This window comes from Oncorhynchus keta, chromosome 13, assembly GCF_023373465.1.
Source record: "Oncorhynchus keta strain PuntledgeMale-10-30-2019 chromosome 13, Oket_V2, whole genome shotgun sequence".
Classification (NCBI taxonomy): Eukaryota; Metazoa; Chordata; class Actinopteri; order Salmoniformes; family Salmonidae; genus Oncorhynchus; species Oncorhynchus keta.
The window spans coordinates 51,064,386-51,083,772 of NC_068433.1; the positions used below are offsets into that span (position 1 = coordinate 51,064,386).

At 41.6% G+C, this 19,387-nt stretch overlaps 1 protein-coding gene across 4 annotated transcripts; it reads right to left on the reverse strand.

Moving 5' to 3' along the window:
• Nucleotides 1-1,634: 1,634 nt before the first annotated feature.
• On the reverse strand, nucleotides 1,635-14,826 carry LOC118392535 (zinc finger protein 239-like). 4 transcript variants are annotated; one of them, XM_052460648.1, is made up of 9 exons: nucleotides 14,681-14,729; nucleotides 11,304-11,474; nucleotides 10,047-10,249; nucleotides 8,430-8,531; nucleotides 8,217-8,312; nucleotides 7,819-7,950; nucleotides 7,549-7,669; nucleotides 7,103-7,360; nucleotides 1,635-4,368 (listed from the first exon to the last, which is right to left on the reverse strand). In XM_052460648.1, the coding sequence occupies exons 3-9, from the start codon at nucleotides 10,194-10,196 to the stop codon at nucleotides 3,476-3,478; spliced, it is 1,752 nt and encodes a 583-aa protein (XP_052316608.1). In that variant the 5' UTR covers nucleotides 10,197-10,249; nucleotides 11,304-11,474; nucleotides 14,681-14,729; the 3' UTR covers nucleotides 1,635-3,475. The 4 variants fall into 4 exon arrangements, with proteins under 4 accessions (XP_052316608.1, XP_052316606.1, XP_035640482.1 ...); XM_052460646.1 differs by lacking the exon at nucleotides 11,304-11,474 and having other exon boundaries at nucleotides 7,819-7,929; nucleotides 14,681-14,826; XM_035784589.2 differs by lacking the exon at nucleotides 11,304-11,474 and having other exon boundaries at nucleotides 14,681-14,826.
• Between the last annotated feature and the right edge of the window lie 4,561 nt (nucleotides 14,827-19,387).

Genomic DNA, 19,387 nt, shown 5'->3' on the forward strand with positions numbered 1-19,387 from the left:
GGTGGTCCTCATGAGAGCCAGTTTCATCATAGCGCTTGATGGTTTTTGCGACTGCACTTGAAGAAACTTTCAAAGTTCTTGAAATTTTACAGATTGACTGACCTTCATGTCTTAAAGTAATGATGGACTGTCATTTCTCTTTGCTTATTTGAGCTGTTCTTGCCATAATATGGACTTGGTCTTTCACCAAAAAGGTCTATATTCTGTATACCAGCACTTACCTTGTCACAACAACGGATTATTTCATTAAGAAATAAATTGCACAAATTAACTTTTAACAAGGCAAACCTGTTAATTGAAATGCATTCCAAGTGACTACCTCATGAAGCTGGTTGACAGAATGCCAAGAGTGTGCAAAGAATCTAAAATATAACATATTTTCAGTTGTTTAACACTTTTTTGGTTACTACATGATTCCATATCCGTTACTTCATTGTTTTGATGTCTTCACTATTATTCTACAATGTAGAACATTTAGGAAAAAAAAGAAAAACCCTGGAATGAGCAGGTGTGCCCAAACTTTTAACTGGTACTATATATATATACATACTAACATTCAAAAGTTTGGGGCCACTTAGAAATATCTTAGTTTCTGAAAGAAAAGCACATTTCTTGTCCATTAGAATAACACCAAATTGATCAGAAATACAGTGTTGACATTGTTAATGTTGTAAATGACTACTGTAGCTGGAAATGGCAGATTTTTTAAACGAAATATCTACATAGGCCCATTATCAGCAACTATCACTCCTGTGTTCCAATGGCACGTTGTGTTGACTTATCCAAGTTTATAATTTTAAAAAGCGAATTGATCATTAGAAAACCCTTTTGCAATTATGTTAGCACAGCTGAAAACTGTTGTTGTGATTAAAGAAGCAATAAAACTGGTCTCCTTTAGACTAGTTGAGTATCTGGCGTATCAGCATTTGTGGATTCAATTACAGGCTGAAAATGGCCAGAAACAAAGAACTTTCTTCTGAAACGCGTCAGTCTATTCTTGTTCTGAGAAATGAAGGCTATTCCATGCGAGAAATTGCCAAGAAACTGAAGATCTCATACAAAGCTGTGTACTACTCCCTTCACAGAACAGCGCAAACTGTCTCTAAACCAGAATAGAAAGAGAGGGATGCCCCTATTTCACATGTGTATGCACACCTTTAGGAAGAGCATGTGAGTATCCCTGGAAGTTGACACAAGCATATTGTTACAACTATCTAGTGGCACTAAGCTATCTAGAATGTTCAAATGTCTAACAATGAAGGTTAAAATAAAGACTCCACACATATCTGCCTTCACATACACATTTTTCCAGGGTAAGTGCTATCTGGGATACTTGGGATATCCCTACCTTAAACCGTAACCCCTACATAACCCTTATCGTAACCATTTTAAATGTAAACTGCAATGGGGTAACGTCAGATTTGGGACGTCTCAAGGATCCTGGATTGTATGGACCATTTCTCCAGGCCAGGGTTTTCAACAATGGACACATCAATTTACAAAAAATACAAGATTGTGGTTGAGTCTATATTTAAATGAAAAACAACCAAGAACTTAAGGCTTTGAGAGAGTCAGAGTTTGAAAATGAACATCTATGAAGAAATGTTGTGTTCGAACAAGACAACTACCTGAACTATGGCCTATGAGTTTTATTTATGGATTCTCAAATTAAACCGCCTCCCACATAGACACAGATGAGGTTTCTCTCCAGTATGAATAAGCATATCATCTAAGGGCACTTTTGAGATAAAGTGTTTTTCACAATGAGAGCAGGGGAATGGGAGCTCGTCTGTGAGTCCTTCGCTGCAACATGAGTATCCAATACATTCTAAACATCTTCCCACAAAGTTGACATCTGTGGGGGCATTTACCCATGTGTGTTCATGAGTGTACCAACAAGGCCCCTGAGGAATAAAATGTATTTCCACAAACACTACATACAGTAAGTATGATTTCTTTCCTGTATGCATCCTGAGGTGGTGTGTTAGTAATTGCTGTTGGATAAATCTCCTCCCACATATAGAACAGGTGAATGGTCTCTCCCCAGTATGAGTAAGTATAAGGGAAGTTAAAGGTCCCAGATGTCATAAACACCCTGCCAAAACATGAGCAAAGAATATATGGTCTTTCTCCTGTGTGGACACTTTGGTGCAGTATTAGAGTACCATTTGATTTTTAAATTTCTTCTCACACTGGTCGCAATGAAACAGCTTTTCCTCTGTGTGAACACGTTTATGGTCTTTCATGTTCCCTTTGGTGGAACACAGATGTACTTCTTCGTTGTCTTGGCTGAGGAGTTCTTTACTGTTTCATTGGATGGCAGTGAGTTCTCAGCTCCTCCAGAGTTCAGAGCAACTCAATATTAGGAACGGGTCCTTCATGTTTTATACACTCAGTGTAAGTGAATTTGTCCCAATACTTTTGGTCCCCTAAATGGGGGTACTATGTACAAAACGTGCTGCAATGTCTAAAAAGTTCACCTGATATGGATGTAAATACCCTCAAATTAAAGCTGACAGTCTGCACTTTAACCTCATAGTCATTGTATCACTTCAAATTGAAAGTGCTGGAGTACAGAGCTAAAACAACATGTGTAACTGTCCCAATACTTTTGGAACTCACCATAAATTCCATGGAGGCATTAAATGCCACTGGGAGAAAGGCAAAGCTGATAGATGTCCACAAATCACTGGACCCTACACACCACTAGTCAGCTTTGTTAGTACAATAATGGTGTTTTTATAGAATCTGGTGTTTACCACCAAATCACCTACAGTGCATTCAGACCCCTCTACTTTTCCCACATTGTTACATTACAGTCTTATTCTAAAATTGATACTTTTTTTTAAAACTCAGCAATCTACACATAATACCCCATAATGACAAAGCATAAACAGATAAGGAAACACTATTTAATCCATTTTAGAATAAGGCTGTAACATAACAAAATGTGGGAAAGGTCAAGGGGTCTGAATACTTTCCAAGGCACTGTATATAGTGAAGTTAACAAGTGGAAAAATGCTAAATAGAATTAAGCAATTGTTCATTTAATCTAAATATATTTAGGGTCTATAGGAAACAGAGGTGGTGCCAGGTGTGTAAACTATAAATATGGAGGCAAAAGTACAATGTCACTTTTTATTTGAGGGTATTGTTTAAGATGCCCTGCTATATTAGAAATGTGGTTTATAATAGTGTTTTTGCCCATTGTTAGTTTTCCAACTGGGTAGTATTGAACTCGGGAAATTATTTCAGGGTAAAATCTAATCTGTTCGCATATAACCAGACGTGACTAACATTTTACAGAACGGTTACAATATTTAGAACACAAATTTTGCCAATCATCTCTGAAGTTACACCGCCTGGTATGGTGACAAATTAGAAGATCTACAAACATGTCACAATCACCTGAAAATGTAGCAGAGAACTATATAGAGCAGAATCTCCAAAGAACATTTCAATAGCTTATGGTTTATCAATACATTTGTCGACCTTTTCGCTCTTTTTCATGCATTCGTTGATGTATTCTCATGTTTCCCCTTTCAGAGAATCTTTTGCCACACTTTACACATGGGTAAGGTCTCTCCCCAGTATGAATTCGCATGTGTTTCACTAGTCTGGTGGAGGTGGAGAAGCCTTTGGGGCACTGTGTACAGGGGTATGGGCGTTCGCCTGTATGACTTCGCTGATGCACTTTCAGTTTACTTGCTAGACTAAAAGTATTCCCACATTGTTCACAATGATACGGTCGTTCTCCTGTGTGGATCCTTGAGTGTACCATCAGTTCCCCTGAGCAAGCGAAGGTCTTTCCACAAATGCTACACAAGTATGGTTTCTCTCCACTGTGCATCCTGATGTGTCTTGTTAGTACTTGCCGTTGAATAAATCTCTTCCCACATATTGTACACCCATAAGGTCGCTCCCCAGTATGAATGCGTATATGAGATTTTAAGATATCCGATGTCCTAAACCCCCTGCCGCAATGTGAGCAATCATAAGGCCTTTCTCCTGAGTGAACCCGTTGGTGCTGTTTTAGACTACCCTTCGCTTTGAATCTTTTATCACACTGGTTGCAATGGAACGGCTGCATGTCTGTGTGAACACCCTTATGTCGTTTCAGGTCCGATGGGCTTCTGAAACCCTTTCCACATTTAAAGCAGATGTACTTCTTGGTTGTCTTGATTGAGGGTCTCTGTATTGTTTGACTGGACGGCAGTGAGTTTTCAGCTCCTCCAGAGTCCAGGTTCCTGCTGTCCTCCTCTGTTAGATGTTCCTTCCTGATGTGCTGCTGAAGGTTCACCTCTCTCCTGTGGGAGAATGGGCACTGGGGGCAGGAGAAGACCTGGGAGGGCATGTCACCATCTGGTTCTGCAAGTAAAAAGCACATGGAAGTACACTGAACAAAAATATAAACGCAATATGTAAAGTGTTGGTACCATCTTTCATGAGATGGTACCAAGATTCTCCATACACACAAAATTTTTATTTCTCTCAAATGTTGTGCACAAATTTGTTTACATCCCTGTTAGTGAGCAATTATCCTCAAAGATAATCCATCCACATGACAGGGGTGGCATATCAAGAAGCTGATTAAATAGCATGACCATTACACAGGTGCACCTTGTGATGGGGACAATAAAAGGTCACTCTAAAATGTGCAGTTTTGTCACACAACACAATGCCTCAGATGTCTCAAGTTGAGGGAGCGTGCAATTCGCATGCTGACTGCAGGATTGTCCACCAGAGCTGTGGCCAGAGAATTTAAAATGTTCACTTCGCTACCATTAGACGCCTCCAATGTCATTTTAGAGAATTTGGCAATACGTCCAACCAGCCTCACAACCGCAGACCATATGTATGGCATCGTGTGGGCGAGCGGTTTGTTGATGTCAACGTTGTGAACAGAGGTCCCGCGGTGGGGCTATGGTATGGGCAGGCATATGCTATGGACAATGAACACAATTGAATTTTATCAATGGCAATTTTTATATCTGTGACCAACAGATGCATATCTGTATTCAGGCATGTGAAATCCATAGATTTAGAACTCAATGAATTTATTTCAATTGACTGATTTCCTGTAACTCAGTACAATCAATGAAATAATTGCATGTTGCCTTTATATTTTTTTTTCAGTATATAAAATCAATGCTGCTATTTTAAGCATTTTTTCCCACAGATTGTTGTTATGTATATAGTAGTTGACAAGGCAATGAACTCCAAAAAAAGGTAATCCTTGTAAAAAAATCGAATCAAAAATGTAATTGAAAAAAAGAGTAACCTTTGTTTAATGAATTGAGACTTTATTGAAGACATTCCAAAGGCAAAATCAGTTTGACAGACATCCCTCCTCTAACCACTACCTTGATAACTCCTAGAAGAACAAACCCTAATTCACACATTGAACCATTCACCAATGTATTCAGAATGCTTTAGTATATTTCCGGCAATCAAAATCCCAAAGAAATCACTATTGTTTTCAGAAGTCCTGTGCTGTTTAGCTTTCTTTTTGTTAATGTGTATGTTTACTATGCCTTTCCTTGAAGACACACTCCGAGTAGGATTGTGCCAAGCACACAATATGAATGTGTAAATGTGATTTTAAGATCTGTGATGTTCTAAACCCCTGCCACAAGGTGAGCAAAAATAAGGCCCTTCTCCTTTTTGAACTTGTTGGTGGGGGCAGGAGAACACCAGGAAGGGCATGTTGATTTCACAGCGAGGTAAAAGAAGTACAGCTACTGTCACGGGCGGGATCTGAGCCCGGGTCTCCCACAGGAGAAACCAACACCTTGACAGTGAGACCAAGAGGATACTCGAAGGCCAAGAGGATACTCGAAGGCCGAGGGTGAGGCAGGGCTACCTCATCACGAGACCATGAGCCCGACTCATGTCTGCTACATGTACCGTATGTACAGTATAGTGCTTCAGCTGAACAAGCAATATAAGATGTACTGAATATTGGTCATCCATTTGAGTGTTTTCCTTCTTTTAAATTTTTTTTTTTAAAGTCAGGGGCCCTACGCGTAGTGCGTGGTCTGCATATAGGGCAAACCGGCTCTGGACTACTGTTACAGTACATTGTCAAACTGCCATAACCCTGGCTCGCTAGCAAAAGATTATTGTAAATGTACTCAAAACCTATTGTGGTGACTGATTACACAGCATCTTCCCAGATGGTTCTCCATTTGAGCTGGTGACTGACAATTATAATAGGTATTTTCAGCATGCAATGGCCAGACCACAGTCAACTCATCCATAATAAATACACCCCCAAAGAAGAACAACAAATAGCAGCTCAAGCAGATGGGTTTTTCTAAGAGGTCAACTCATTGTTACATCACATTAACTTCCCAACAATGTGGTAGTAAAATGTTTAAACATGTCGGCTTCTAGGAACAGTAACAACTACCCCACCAGTTACAGAAGCAGACCTGGTTTCAACTTCAAATAGCCTACTATTTTAAATAATTTCACAATGGAACCAATAGAGTAGTCACAAAACGGCAAACCCCGCCCATCTGGCACCAGGTAGGCTAAAGCAAACGCTAAACATATTTCAAAGATTTGAAGTAGTATTTGAACACAGGTCTGAAGGGAAAATATTATGAAATACTGAATTGTGTAACTTGTTAAAATCTACAATCTTAAATTGCCCATTGGTTACCTAGAATTAGAGCTAAAAATGAATCCATGTCATATGAATTAATGTCTTACTTAATTCAACCATTAAATCCTTGGCTTTAGGGTACCAATATATCCCCCCCAAACAAACAGACCTAACTCTGATTGCAATGTAGAAATTCTAATAAGAGCAAACAGTGAAAATGATGTTTCATGCCACGAGAGGTACCAGATCTGGGACAACATGTTCCTGTTCCGGCAGGATCCGGCTCAAATAAAGCTCTGTTGGTGGAGTAGCTATAGCCACAACGGAAACAGCAGATAAAAGTAGCCTGACTAGTCTAATGGAAAAAGCACTGTCGCTTAACTTAATATTGTTCCAACTAGTAACAACAACCAGTTATCAATAACACAGTTTGGCAATCGCCATGAACAGTGCACAGAGGTATGTAATGTGCTCTGCTCCGAATGTCCTTACCGTCTATGGCCACTGGACGAGCGTGTAGTGATGATCCTGGTTTCTGCTGTCCAGAACTGGATTCACCAGCCTCTTCAAGTCGTTCAACGTCCTGATCAGTTCCATTGTAACTGATTTCTGGTCGCCACTCTTCTCTACCCTCCTGTTCTTTCTTCCTAGTGTCATGACCTCGAGCCTCCACTGAAGTTTGTTTCGAGTTTACCAAGGAAGTGAGGGACAGAGCGGATAGGATGGTGTCAGAGTCGTAGAACAGATTATCTGGAAAAGAGGGAGAATCCAAACCAATTTTATTTACTAATACCTTAGAGGTGAATACAATTTGTGCAACATTGAAGGTGAAGACATTAACAAAACAAAGCACATTTCATTGGTGGAAGATGCAATCAAATCTAATGAAGGTCAAATAATTTACCCCAGTGGAAATAGATAACCTGAAGTCTGCCTACCTCTATTTAGGTGTCCAAGGTGTCTTTGATGCTGCAGCAGTGTCTTCAAGTGCTCAGGGTCAGAGACAGACTGAACACACTCCTCCAGGTCAGAGAATGCAAGGCTGAGACAAGATGCTGTCTGAGGGTGAGAGAGGAAAACTTCTACCCACTGGAAACTTGATGTTCACTCCATTTATTAAAGGGGTTTCATTCATTCATTCACAACTGTAAACACTTTTTTTTTTTAACATTTGAATTGATAGGATGAAGAAGCAGTCATATCAGTACCTGTGTAAAGCTGGGCACCGGCAGCAGCTCCTCCAATCTGGAGAAGAACTCCCACACCAGAATCTGCAGTGCTGTGTCATACTTAGTACCGTACTGCACTGGGAAGACCTCCTTTAATGAAAATGTAGAGAGCTATTACACAGTTAGGTGAATGGTCTTGCCTACAACATGTTACCGTCAAAATGCATTAGTTAAATAAAATATTTGTTTTGTCCATTTGCGCTAATATTCTTGATATTTGTCATAGTACCCAACTTGACACACAACACACGCTTGGGAGCATTACATTTAATTTCAGATGCATGCCTGCTTGCTCTTCAGGCATTTCTAACACTTTTGCTTGATTATGACACAGAACTACCCAACTGTGAAAAGTTAGATGTTCGATATTATCTCACCTGAAAAAAGTGTTCCCTCTTCGCTGGGTCTTCCAGCAGGGTTTGGACCAGCTCCCCAAAGTTAGACTTTGATGCCTCCACTTTCTTGTTCTCTCTCTGAACATGTAATTACACCCCAAAAAAAGTAAGTTAAGAACTAGAATTACAAAAAATAAATGTTGTGATAGAGATTTAACATAATCCACATACTCTGGTGTATTGCACACAACTTACCGCTTTGTGCTTTACTGTGCATGACTGAATTCTATCCAAGTGGCGTTGGATGGCTTGATGGTCCACCATGTCCTCTTTACCACAGCACAACTCAAGAACCAGCTGAAATAGCAGGCACACTTTAATATGCAGGAATGGAAACATTACACATTCAGAGTCAGAGTGTTTCATGTACAGGGTTGCAGGTGTGATTGCAGGGTTCAGAGAAAATCTTAGACCAACATGCAGGACTAAGTGAAATAAATGAATGAAAATGGATCATAAAAAAACAATAGAAATAGAACTATATACATAATAACAACTGTAGCAGTGATGAATAAATAAAATGTCCATTGGGGTGGAGGCAGAGTAAAGACTGTAGAGGGGAAAAGGGGAATGACCATAGGGGAGCAGCAGGCAGACTAAATTACCATTGAGGGGGTGTGGGGACCAAGCAAAATAAAAACTATAACAATTATAACAAAAAAGTAAAATTATATATATTAACAACTAACAGTGATGAATGTATACTGAACAAAAACATAAACACAATATGTATTGTTGGTCCCATGTTTCATGAGCGGAGGTAAAAGAACCCAGAAATGTTCCATACGTACAAAAAAACGTATTTCTCTCATATTTTGTGCACAAATTTGTTTACATCCCATTATTGAGCATTTCTCCTTTACCATGATAATTCATCCACCTGACTGGTGTGGCATATCAAGAAGCTGATTAAACAGCATGATCATTACATGCCGTTTAATCTTGTGATGGGGACAATAAAAGGCCACTCTAAAATGTGCAGTTTTGTTACACAACAAAATGCCACAGATGTCTCAACTTGAGGGAACACGCAATTGGCATGCTGACTGCAGAAATGGCCAACAAAGCTGTTTCCAGAGAATTGAATGTTAATTTCTCTACCATAAGCCACATCCAACATTGATTTAGAGAATTTGGCCTCACAACCATAGATCATGTGTAACCACGCCAGTACAGGACCTCCACATCTGGCTTCTTCACCTGCGGGATCGTCTGAAATCAGCTACCCGGACAGCTGATGAAACTGAGGAGTATTTCTGTCTGCAATAAATACTTTTTGTGGGGAAAAACTAATTCTGATTGGCTAGGCCTGGCTCCCAAGTGGGTGGGCCTTTGCCCTCCCAGGCTCACCCATGCTTGTGGCCCTGCCCATTCATGTGAAATCCATAGATTATGGAGTCATGAATTCATTTCAATTGACTGAAATATATGAAATCGTTGCATGTTGCGCATATATTTTTGTTCAGTATAATTGGGGTGGGGGCAGAGTAAAGGTAATTTGGGGGGGGTAATATCCATAGGGGAACAGCAGGTAAGTTAAGTGACCATTAAGGGGGTGGGGAGAAATGTTCATAGGGGGAGTAGTGAGGGGAGCAGATAGCTGACAATTTAAAGACGGAGGGGACACAAACTAAGAAGTCTTAAGACAATGACAACAGAAATTGATCATGAAAATGTGACAAGAACAATCTTTTGTCCACATTCCTGGCCTTCAAGATCCAGGCGCTTATGAGGAATTAAGGTCTGAATCTCATCCCACGTGTCACTTTTACATCCTCCCCTCCCAACCCTCAACATTTCCACCTCCCTCACCCTTGCTCTCAGTCCCAGGATGAGTTGGGTCCTCTGCCTGGAGCTCAGCATCTCTGGGACAATCTCTGTCACCAAAGTCACAAATTCCTCCAGCTTCCCATACTGCATCACATTACGCTGCTCAGCCACTTGCCACATAGATGCTGACATCAAGCGTATTGGTGGAACCAGGAGACACAAGGAGGATAGAGGGAGATTGAGACCTGTCATGAAAACAAAAGGGAGGAATTTGTTAACATAACTTAAGCCATCAAATTAATAAAGACCCTTGCAACTAGACAGACATTTTATGAGACTCCTGGTTTCCACAAATCCAGGACGAAGACCATATAGCCAAGCTAAGGTTGGTCGAAAATTCTCTGTGCTACCCCACAACAGTACATATCCTGTAACTCCCAGTAATGGATACCAAAACATATTTGGTTAAATTACATTATCTGGTGTAACAATCGGTAGCTAAACTAATTTAAAATGACTGAAAATGGATGAAGGGGCGATTCCGCTGTAAACCTTTACAAGTTTGGACATCAGAGCGCAGTACAATACAGCACAGTAGAATAGAATAGTACAGTGAAGTATAGTATATTTCTTTTTCTTTTTACCCCTTTTTCTCCCCAATTTCATGGTATCCAATTGTTGTAGTAGCTACCATCTTGTCTCATCGCTACAACTCCCGTACGGGCTCGGGAGAGCCGAAGGTTGAAAGTCATGCGTCCTCCGATACACAACCCAACCAAGCCGCACTGTGCGCATCCAACCCGGAAGCCAGCCGCACCAATGCGCCGGAGGAAACACCGTGCACCCGGCCACCTTGGCTAGCGCACACTGCGCCCAGCTCGCCACAGGAGTCGCTGGCGCGCGATGAGACAAGGACACCCCTACGACCAAGCCCTCCCTGACCCGGGCGACGCTAGGCCAATTGTACGACAGAGCCTGGGCGCAAACCCAGGGACTCTGATGGCACAGCTGGCGCTGCAGTACAGCGCCCTTAACCACTGCGCCACCCGGGAAGCCCTAGTATAGTATATTTCAGTACAGTACACTGTACTCTACTTTTCTTTACTATATTGTACTGTGCTCTACTCACCGTACAGTACACTATTGTACTGTGCTCTACTCACCGTACAGTACACTATTGTACTGTGCTCTACTCACCGTACAGTACACTATTGTACTGTGCTCTACTCACCGTACAGTACACTATTGTACTGTGCTCTACTCACCGTACAGTACACTATTGTACTGTGCTCTACTCACCGTACAGTACTCAGCATTGTACTCTGCACTATCCATTTGTTCCAATCCAGTCCGTCAGTGTACATTAACATCAAGGTCAGGATGGACTGACCAAATATCAACTACTTTTCAACGTCCATGGACGTCCAGTGTTGGTCGGTGCTCAGTGGGATAGGATGCATGTTACAGTAACTGGAAAGAGGGGGCTCAAGGGTAGGTGTCAGTAAGAGCTGGGAGAGGTGGCATTAAATGGAGAGTGAGGAAAGGAGAGGTGTTGTCCAGAGTCATGACTGTTCTAAGACAACAAAAAACTAAAATAAAAAAAACTGTTATCTGAATATAACAGTACACCAGTGGAGGTCAGTAGCAGGTGACCAACTGTGCTTTGTGACTATTACAATTTCCCATTGTAGCCAATTCAGTTGCAAAATCCAATCAAATTTTATTTGTCACATACACATGGTTAGCAGATGTTAATGTGAGTGTAGCGAAATGCTTGTGCTTCTAGTTCCGACAATGCAGTAATAACCAACAAGTAATCTAACAATTCCAAAACTACTGTCTTATACACAGTGTAAGGGGATAAAGAATATGTACATAAAGGTATATGAGTGATGGTACAGAGCAGCACAGGCTCTACAGTAGATGGTATCGAGTACAGTATATACATATGAGATGAGTATGTAAAACAAAGTGGCATAGTTAAAGTGGCTAGTGATACATGTATTACATAAGGATGCAGTAGATGATATAGAGTACAGTATATACGTATGCATATGAGATGAATAATGTAGGGTATGTAAACATTATATTAGGTAGCATTGTTTAAAGTGGCTAGTGATATATTTGACATAATTTCCCATCAATTCCCATTATTAAAGTGGCTGGAGTTGAGTCAGTGTCAGTGTGTTGGCAGCAGCCACTCAATGTTAGTGTTGGCTGTTTAACAGTCTGATGGCCTTGAGATAGAAGCTGTTTTTCAGTCTCTCTGTCCCAGCTTTGATGCACCTGTACTGACGTCGCCTTCTGGATGATAGCGGGGTGAACAGGCAGTGGCTCAGGTGGTTGTTGTCCTTGATGATCTTTATGGCCTTCCTGTAACATCGGGTGGTGTAGGTGTCCTGGAGGGCAGGTAGTTTGCCCCCGGTGATGCGTTGTGCAGACCTCACTACCCTCTGGAGAGCCTTACGGTTGTGGGCGGAGCAGTTACCGTACCAGGCGGTGATACAGCCCGCCAGGATGCTCTCGATTGTGCATCTGTAGAAGTTTGTGAGTGCTTTTGGTGACAAGCCGAATTTCTTCAGCCTCCTGAGGTTGAAGAGGCGCTGCTGTGCCTTCTTCACGATGCTGTCTGTGTGAGTGGACCAATTCAGTTTGTCTGTGATGTGTATGCCGAGGATCTTAAAACTTACTACCCTCTCCACTACTGTTCCATCGATGTGGATAGGGGGGTGTTCCCTCTGCTGTTTCCTGAAGTCCACAATCATCTCCTTAGTTTTGTTGACGTTGAGTGTGAGGTTATTTTCCTGACACCACACTCCGAGGGCCCTCACCTCCTCCCTGTAGGCCGTCTCGTCGTTGTTGGTAATCAAGCCTACCACTGTTGTATCGTCCGCAAACTTGATGATTGAGTTGGAGGCGTGCGTGGCCACGCAGTCGTGGGTGAACAGAGAGTACAGGAGAGGGCTCAGAACGCACCCTTGTGGGGCCCCAGTGTTGAGGATCAGCGGGGTGGAGATGTTGTTGCCTACCCTCATCACCTGGGGGCGGCCCGTCAGGAAGTCCAGTACCCAGTTGCACAGGGCGGGGTCGAGACCCAGGGTCTTGAGCTTGATGACGAGCTTGGAGGGTACTATGGTGTTGAATGCCGAGCTGTAGTCGATGAACAGCATTCTCACATAGTTATCCCTCTTGTCCAGATGGGTTAGGGCAGTGTGCAGTGTGGTTGAGATTGCATCGTCTGTGGACCTATTTTGGCGGTAAGCAAATTGGAGTGGGTCTAGGGTGTCAGGTAAGGTGGAGGTGATATGGTCCTTGACTAGTCTCTCAAAGCACTTCATGATGACGGAAGTGAGTGCTACGGGGAGGTAGTCGTTTAGCTCAGTTACCTTAGCTTTCTTGGGAACAGGAACAATGGTGGCCCTCTTGAAGCATGTGGGAACAGCAGACTGGTATAGGGATTGATTGAATATGTCCGTAAACACACCGGCCAGCTGGTCTGCGCATGCTCTGAGGGAGCGGCTGGGGATGCCGTCTGGGCCTGCAGCCTTGCAAGGGTTAACACGTTTAAATGTTTTACTCACCTCGGCTGCAGTGAAGGAGTCCGCATGTTTTCGTTGCAGGCCGTGTCAGTGGCACTGTATTGTCCTCAAAGCGGGAAAAAAAGTTATTTAGTCTGCCTGGGAGCAAGACATCCTGGTCCGTGACTGGGCTGGTTTTCTTCTTGTAGTCCGTGATTGACTGTAGACCCTGCCACATACCTCGTGTCTGTGCCGTTGAATTGGGATTCTACTTTGTCTCTATACTGACGCTTAGCTTGTTTGATAGCCTTGCGGAGGGAATAGCTGCACTGTTTGTATTCGGTCATGTTACCAGTCACCTTGCCCTGATTAAAAGCAGTAGTTCGCGCTTTCAGTTTCACGCGGATGCTGCCATCAATCCGCAGTAATTCTGTTACTGATTTTGGTGTAATTTCGTACCAATTTGGTAATAGAATTACAAGTTTTAAATCACTTAATAATTAACTAACACAAATCTGTAAAATCACTATAATTAAATTGGCAAGTCTACCATTTTCTTGTTACTTCAGTGAACTTGTATTAATTTTGGTAACGGAATTACAAGGCAATATTTCTTAAACTTACAGAAGGTAAATAATTAATTAAAAACTAACATTTTGCCATTAGTTGGTAGGGGTCTTTACGTCAACATTATTGTGTTGATGTATTTCTAATAGTTTCCTGGTAGGCTAGATGTTTTCTAAGACCCCTTCAGTATATCCAGAAATCAAAGTATTTACTTAGGACCCATATTTAAGATAGAAAATGGTTGAAAAATGTATCTATCATGCCTTCATTTCCCCCAAATATACTCTTAGCTTTCATTTGACACTGAAATTGATATGCTCCTATTAACGTAACATGTTGGTGCGCATGGGTCCATTTCGATGGAAATGCCCTGTAGCAATCGCAGACCTTTTATGTCGCAACACTTTCAGGTGTTGACTCCACTATGGCTTTTACCCAGTTAGTGCATGCCTAACGTTAGCTAGTGCATGCCTAACGTTAGCTATGTGAATTTAACCAAATATTATTTCACATACTGCCCCGCATATTACTGATCTAAGCTTGAACAGAAATACATTTTGGGTGAAGCCTTTCAGGAAAAAAATGACAAACCTTGAGTTTTTGAATCCATTTCACCAGCAAACCAAGCTGCTGCTACAACCGTATGTTAACGGTGGGTGGGTAGCTAGCTAACTTGGAGGCTGGTGACGTTAGTTAAACATTTTATTGTGTGACGGCTATTCATGAGTCTTCAAAATAAAAGTCTCCCGTGTTGTTTATAACTAGAACAGACCACATCCTGTAGTTTCCAATTGGGAAAATGGCATTAGTGGGCAGAACAAGCAAGGAGGAGGGCAGAGCCAAGCACGAGCTAGCCAGATCCAATTGTCGCGTTCTGGTAATTTGCATATTTCCGTTAGGCGAGGTGCGTGTGTGCAAAACTCAATTCGCCTTGTCACTTCTTCTAAACAACGCGTTTTTTATTTTGGCAAAGGGTAACGTATACAAAACGTAGTCCACTCTATTCGTAAAAGATTATAGTTTTGGGAACAGAAAAGTGTATTGAGATCAAATGTTTCATCGATGAGAAAATGTGCAGAATTTCGGCCAAAATCGATCTCGTTCCATGTTCTCCCACTACCGGCCACTGGGCTTGTTCTCACTACCATATTTGGTAGTGAGTGGAAACGCCAAGCGGATGCTTCACATATATACATCTGGTGAAATATCTGTCTCATTGTGGCTTGATCAAGTACAGCTATGGATGGATCATACCAACTTCCCGAAGCAAACATGACTGCTCAAGAAAACCAAGGCCACTTTCACTTTCCCTTCAATTAAAATGTTTTAAATGAACGTGAAAAAGGTTTGAGGACCAAATTCGTAGTTTCAACGAAAGATACAACTTTTGGTCAATATGTAGCGGAATACTCCGTATACTCAATACGTTCCGTTCCGTTGTGTCCCTTGACAAAAACAAAACGTTAGCGCCCCCTGACGGAGCTTGTGGTTAGATCTAAGTCTGACCAGAGATACAGTATCTTAGGTCTGACTATGTACTGTACGAGTTTGAAGCTGGTTCACTGGCTGGCCATGTAGGCAGGCAGGATGGTATGTTATGATAAAGAACACCGATCATGTGGGAGATTATACATTACCTTGGATGGGGTACCCATTATGGTGGTAGGAAGGAAGGTCTAATCCTGCCACAAGGGTAAAGACAGGCACCAAAGGGGAAGCAGAAGAGCAAAAATAAATAAATATAGAAATGGATGTGTATTGATGTGTATACAGGGCTAATCTGTAAAATAGACCTTGGTCTTTTTTTGAACCTTTATTTAACTAGGCAAGTCAGTTAAGAACAAATTCTTATTTTCAATGACGGCCTAGGAACAGTGGGTTAACTGCCTGTTCAGGGGCAGAACGACAGATTTGTACCTTGTCAGCTTGGCAATTTGAACTTGCAACCTTCTGGTTACTAGTCCAACACTCTAACCACTAGGCTACTCTGCCAACCCAAGCATGACTCCCTGTCAAATAAATGTAAAAATAAACAGTTACATGCACTTTGGCTAAATTGTTTAACATGACCACACAATGCAATACGGTTCCATATACTGGTGTAATGTAAATTAAAACTGCCCTTGTCTATATTTTTTTATTTGATTTATTTCACCTTTATTTAACCAGGTAGGCCAGTTGAGAACAAGTTCTCATTTACAACTGTGACCTGGCCAGAATAAAGCAAAGCAGTGCGACAAAAACAACAACACAGAGTTACACATAAACAATCGTACAGTCAATAACACAATAGAAAAATCTATGTACAGTGTGTGCAAATGCAGAAGAGTAGGGAGGTAAGGCAATAAATAAGCCATGGAGGCAAAATAATTACAATTTAGCATTAATACTGGAGTGATAGATGTGCAGATGGGGATGAGGTAGTTGGGTGTGCTATTTACAGATTGGCTGTGTACAGGTACAGTGATCTGTAAACTGCTCTGACAGCTGATGCTTAAAGTTAGAGAGAGAGATATAAGACTATATATGAGGTACAATATGGAATTGTCTCTAGAAAACTCTAGTTCTAGTACTTGTCAGGGAGCAGGGTGTATTTTTCCAATAGTCTATCTTCTCTCCATGTTTGTCTTAGCTTGAAGACCACTCGAATCACTCATCTAAAAAGCTGCTGTCTGTCACATACCAAAGCTAATATCACTGAGTTATAACATGAGATGCACCAGCTATTTTCTGCTCCCCTCTAGTGGTCAGATACAGTAACGACGCTTGGTCAGTTTTGAGGAACGAGACTGGTTTGGCTATTGTGTGGAGTGTTTGAGCAAAAGAAATATATGCAGTGGTGAGAACTTAAAGAACTTAAGTTCAAATACTTTCAAGTACTACTTATGCAGTTTTTTGGGGGTATCTGTACTGCACTATTCATATTTTTGACTACTTTTACTTTTACTTCACTACATTCCTAAAGAAAATTATGTACTTTTTACACCATACATTTGAATTTTGAATGATTAGCAGGACAGGACAATGGTCTAATTGACATACTTATCAAGAGAACATCCCTGGTCATCCCTACTGCCTCTGATCTGGCGGACTCACTAAACACATGCTTCTATTGAGGTATCTTTACTTTTACTCAAGTATGACAATTAGGTACTTTTCACCCTAACTGAGTATATGCAAATAATAAAATACTTTTGGGGAAAAGTTATATCTACAGTATTTGATAGGAGTTAAGGGTTTGACATTTTTTGGTCATCATGACAATATGGTCACAGTTGACCTCCTCTCCTGACCAGTGTTCCATGTCACTGTCTCTTCTCCCCTCAGCACCTGCAGTAGGTCCCAGCTGTATCAGTACAGTCACTGTGCAGTCTGACTGAGGGAGGTTTTTGTACGTCTCTGTAACACTGTGTGAACACATCTTTACTATTGATGTAGTGGTAACCCTGACAGTAGTAATATCCTGCATCTTCAGCCTGGACTCCACTGATGGTCAGAGTGAAGTCACTCCCAGATCCACTGCCACTGAATCTAGATGGAGTCCCAGACTGAAGTCTTGTAGCAGAGTAAATAAGGAGTTCAGGAGCTCCTCCAGGTTTCTGTAAGTACCAGGCTAGATAGTTATTGTTATAAACATTTCTGCTGGTTTTACAGTTCAGAGAGACTGTCTGTCCTGGGACAACAGCTGTTACTGCAGGAGTCTGTGTCTCAACGTACTGTCCTCTGGCTTCTGAAAAATAAAAAATAAACATTTATATAAATTACATTTTTACATATAATAATGAATAGTTCTGAATCGAAATATTAACATTGATATACTGTACACGTAAACACTATAGATTAAATTAATCTTCAACAATGAATTCTGAAAACTATTACCTTGAAAGCAGAAGGCAAGTGTCCAGAAGAAGATGGTGATAAAAGTCATGGTTGTTGTGGGTTCTGTTGTCATGAAGTACAGCACTCAGTCATGAAGTGTTAAACTCACAGGGATATAAATCCTCTTAGAGCAGCGGAGCAGATGCATTATGCAAATTAATGTTTCAAATCTATTTCAGTTTCCAAGTAGGTTCCAGTTATTGGAGTATTTCATCCTTCATGTCACAGCTTTTCTAACATCAAACAGCAACTGTTTACTCAGATAACTAATTTATGGTAACTTTTATGTCACACCACCATTATATTATTATTCTGATGATGATCAGATATAATCAAATGTTATTGGTGACATACACATGGTTAGCAGATGTTAATGCGAGTGTAGCGAAATGTTTGTGCTTCTAGTTCCGACAGTGCAGTAATTTGTAACAAGTAATCTAACAAAATCACAACAGCTACCTTATACACACACAAATGTAAAGGGATGAATAAGAATATGTACATATAAATATATGGATGAGCAATGGCCGAGCAGGCAAGATACAGTAGATGGTATCGAATACAGTATATGCATAAGAGATGAGTAATGTAGGACATGTAAACACTATTAAAGTGGCGTTATTTAAAGTGACTAGTGATCCATTTATTAAAGTGGCCAGAGATTGAGTCTGTATGTTGGCAGCAGCCTCTCTATGTTAGTGATGGCTGTGTAACAGTCTGATGGCCTTGAGATAGAAGCTGTTTTTCAGTCTCTCGGTCTCAGCTTTGATGCACCTGTACTGACCTCACCTTCTGGATGATAGCAGGGTGAACAGGCAGTGGCTTGGGTGGTTGTTGTCCTTGATGATCTTTTTGGCCTTCCTGTGACATCGGGTGCTGTAGGTGTCCTGGAGGGCAGGCAGCTTGCCCCCGGTGATGCGTTGTGCAGACCGTACTACCCTCTGGAGTTGCCATACCAGGCGGTGCTACAGCCCGACAGGATGCTCTTGATTGTACACCTGTAAAAGTTTGTGAGTGTTTTTGGTGACAAGCCAAATTTCTTCAGCCTTCTTCACCACGCCGTCTGTGTGGGTGGACCATTTCAGATTGTCTGTGATGTGTACGCCGAGAAACTTAAAACTTTTCACCTTCTCCACTACGGTCCCGTCGATGTGGATGGGGGTGGGGGGTGCTCCCTCTGCTGTTTCCTGAAGTCCACGATCATCTCCTTTGTTTTGTTGACGTTGAGTGAGAGGTTATTTTCCTGACACCGCACTCCAACGCCCCTCACCTCCTCCCTGCAGGCCGTCTGGGCGTTGTTGGTAATCAAGCCTGCCACTGTAGTGTCATCTCCAAACTTGATGATTGAGTTGGAGGTGTGCATGGCCATGCAGTCATGGGTCATCAGGGAGTACAGGAGAGGGCTGACAACACACCCCT